General features: G+C 28.9%; 1 protein-coding gene across 1 annotated transcript; it reads right to left on the minus strand.

The window, feature by feature from the left end:
* Positions 1 to 1,774: 1,774 nt before the first annotated feature.
* LOC131072506 (protein ULTRAPETALA 2-like) lies at positions 1,775 to 2,807 on the minus strand. The gene has a single exon (XM_058008676.2). It carries the CDS (start codon positions 2,605 to 2,607, stop codon positions 1,948 to 1,950), a length of 660 nt encoding a protein of 219 aa, XP_057864659.1. The 5' UTR covers positions 2,608 to 2,807; the 3' UTR covers positions 1,775 to 1,947.
* Positions 2,808 to 3,462: the final 655 nt, after the last annotated feature.

The following is a 3,462-nucleotide window of genomic DNA, read 5'->3' on the forward strand; positions in this document are numbered from 1 at the left end:
TGCATCTAGTAGATTTGATGATGAACCTGAGGAGAGATAAATTTCTCTGTGAAAAATGTAGTTTATGTTATGGCTCCAAAGGTGGTGAGAAACTTTGACGAAGGATGGAAGAAGACCAGAGTCCCTACATCTTTTAAGAAAAGCGAGGTCTACAATTTTCTTTGATAGCTTAATCTTGAGCAACTCAAACTGTTTTGTCCATTTAAATGTGTGTAGGTATCATTTGAGTTTTTTTGTGATTTTGCATGTTTTATGGTTCTTCATTGATGTGTTGTTGAATTTAATTGTAGATCTCGGGTTTTGAGGTTGAAACTAGGGTTTACAATATTGAGGGTTCAAATTCAACATGTGTGTGTATACATATATATGTATACATATATCTATATATATATATATATATATATATATATATATATATATATATATATATATATATATATATATATATATATATATATATATATATATTTATTTATACATATATATGTATGTATACATATTTGTGTGTATATATATGTATGCATGCATGCATGTATATATGTATCTATATGTGTTTTTTTTAATGATTAAATGAAAAATATTTATATGATTAAAATATATTGAATTGTTTTAATATATATTAAAATGATTAAAAATATAATTATGATTTTTGAAAAAAATTTAAAATAGAGTGATTTACAAAAAAAATATACAAAATTATAATTATAAAGAATTAATAATTGATATTTTTTAATAGAAATACTTGTTGTGTAATTTTTGTAATGAAATCTCTTCTATACTAATTTAGTTCTTTTTATAGAAATAAAAAAATAAAAAAATAAACTAGACATTTATTTTTCAACTATACAAAAATCTTTAAAAAAATCGAAGAAATCTATCATTCCTAAAAATTTGATCCTATAACAATAACATTGAAGAAAAATCATTATTTTTATAAATTATAAAGTTACAAGTTTCAATGTTAACTTTATAATTGATTTTAAAAAAATTAAATAAATACAATGTTATAATTGATAGAAAACTCATTTATTAATAAGTAACTAATATTAATAACAATATTGTTATGAAAATTAATAATTGTCATTATAATTTATTTTCCACAATATCATTTACCATTCAACTTCATTAAATAATTATTATAATAAAATTTATGTAATAGCTTACCTTATCACATTAAAAATTAAAATCCAAACTAAAAAGCTTTAGAATATGTAATTCTTTCTCTGTTGTAATTCTATAACAATAATTATGTTTGAATGTATAATTCTTCCATTATTACATTATAACACTCATAAAAAATCATTCTCCCCACTAATGGGACCTAATTTCCTAAATGTTGGCCACTCTTTCTTTCTTATAATTATGACATTCACATTTTAAAAATATTTTGAAAGTGACTAAATTTCTATAAAAGCAATATGTCAAAATCTTACACTTAGCAAGTTTCAAAATTATTATAGGTAAATTGCCTTATTTATAATAAAATATTTTTTTAATCAAAAAATTATACTATTAGAAACTAATGATAAAAAGAAAAGTAGGTAGTATAGAAGCACATTTGAAAGCCAATAGAAGAAAGTTTAGGAAATAAAACAAGTAGAGAAAAGAGAAAAAAGATTACACAACTTAAAACTCTGATCAAACCAAGCTATCTTCATCCATAACCTTCAAAGAAATCCGATATCTATAGAAGGAATCTTGATCCAAAATGAATGTTTGCTGATTTGTGGATGGGGATAATCTATACAAAAAAACTCCGTGACACATTGCTATCTTGAATCCCACACGGCACATACTTTGACATTGCACAGTAAATTCACCATTACAATTTCAATCCATTGCTTTCAAGTTTTAACAGGAATACAATTACAAAGATTTCCATTCTTAGCCATTGCAACAAGAAGAAGAAGAGGAAGAAGAAGAAGAGTAAATTTGTGCAAAAACCAGTCAGGCGGGCATACATAGATCACATCCTGTGCAAACACAAGACAAACAGCCCTCACAGTTGATAAGTTTGGGGCATCCCCTGAACACTTTGCGGCTCGCCCTTTCCTCTTCCATCTCACAATTCAATTCACTCTGAACAAAATCTGCGCAAACCCAATTAGGGTTCTTCACAGCACAACAATAAGCGCCGCATTCTTGTTTGCTGCGGAGTTTGAACCGCCGCTCTTTTCCGCAGGCGGAGCAGCGGAGGAATTCGTCACGGTGGAAATTAACATGGTGGACTCTGCGATTGGCATAGTAGTAACGAAGCAGGACTGTATTGCAGAGCGGCACTTTTACAGTGTATTTGGAGGTTTGGAAAATCTGGGTGACCCAAATTGAATCCTTCCATGTCTTGTGATCATTGTGGGCGTGCTTCTGGAAGATGATTGGGGGCATGGGACCCTTTTTGCATGCCCCTGGCAAACAGTTACACACCACGCTTAATTCTCCTTGTTGGGTAATCCGGAGTGAGCCTACAAAATCTCCGAATCCCATGGTGCTGGTGCACCCACATGTAATTTCAAGAAAACCGGTTTGCAACTTCCACCCCAGAAGACCCTTGAGATCTTCCCTGCTGAAAAACTCCTTGCTGTTCACAAGCTTGTTTCCTGCTTCCATGGTGTCTTCCTACAGCCTCTCTAAAAAAAATTCCACAAGTCTTTTCCGCTGTTGAAAAGTCTGGCCAGACCTTAGTTTTGCTTGCTGACAGGATATTTTGCATAAATCTTGGCACTTATCTTTCCTTTTTAAGGATTTGAAGTCTCATAATGAGTCCCCAGGTTTTCATCTTTAAATTATGATTTAATGTGCGCTAAGTTCCAATTCTACGGGATCTTTAAAAGTGCAAAAAACACCTACAGCCAAAACTTATAAAATTCTTGCTCATTATTTTCCTAAACGAATAGGCTTTGCATCAAGTGCTTTTTTAACTTTATATGGTTTTTAATGAAAAGATCATTTTTATTATTGAAGTGTAATTATGGATATTGGATTTAATAAGATTTAATTTTTTTAAAGTCGTTTTTTAAATGAGTAATGGATATTGGATTTAATAAGATTTATATTTTGGTAGGTTTTTTTTAATTATTTTATTTTATCAATAGATCAAAAGTCATTTTTTATAATTAGTAAACATGAGCAATGGGTGTCTTGTCCATTTTATTAAACAAAACAAAATAGAAATATAATTTTTCGGTAAAGGAAACGTGAGAATAAGATGGTCTAAGCTAAAGATCAAAAGTCATTTAAACATTCATCACAAATTCAATATATATCACTATCACAAATTTGTATGTGTGTATACATTCTAAAGTTTGTAAATAAATATGTTTGATTGTTTTTCCTTTTGAAAACTACATTTATATTCCACAAGCTTAAAATTTGGTCTTTTCCATCAAATTGGATATATTTAAATAATGTGTATGGAACTATTTTTACAACTGAAAAATTCTTATAGCTACATTTAAACATCAA

The sequence above is a fragment of the Cryptomeria japonica genome, chromosome 1 (genome assembly GCF_030272615.1).
Source record: "Cryptomeria japonica chromosome 1, Sugi_1.0, whole genome shotgun sequence".
NCBI lineage: Eukaryota > Viridiplantae > Streptophyta > Pinopsida > Cupressales > Cupressaceae > Cryptomeria > Cryptomeria japonica.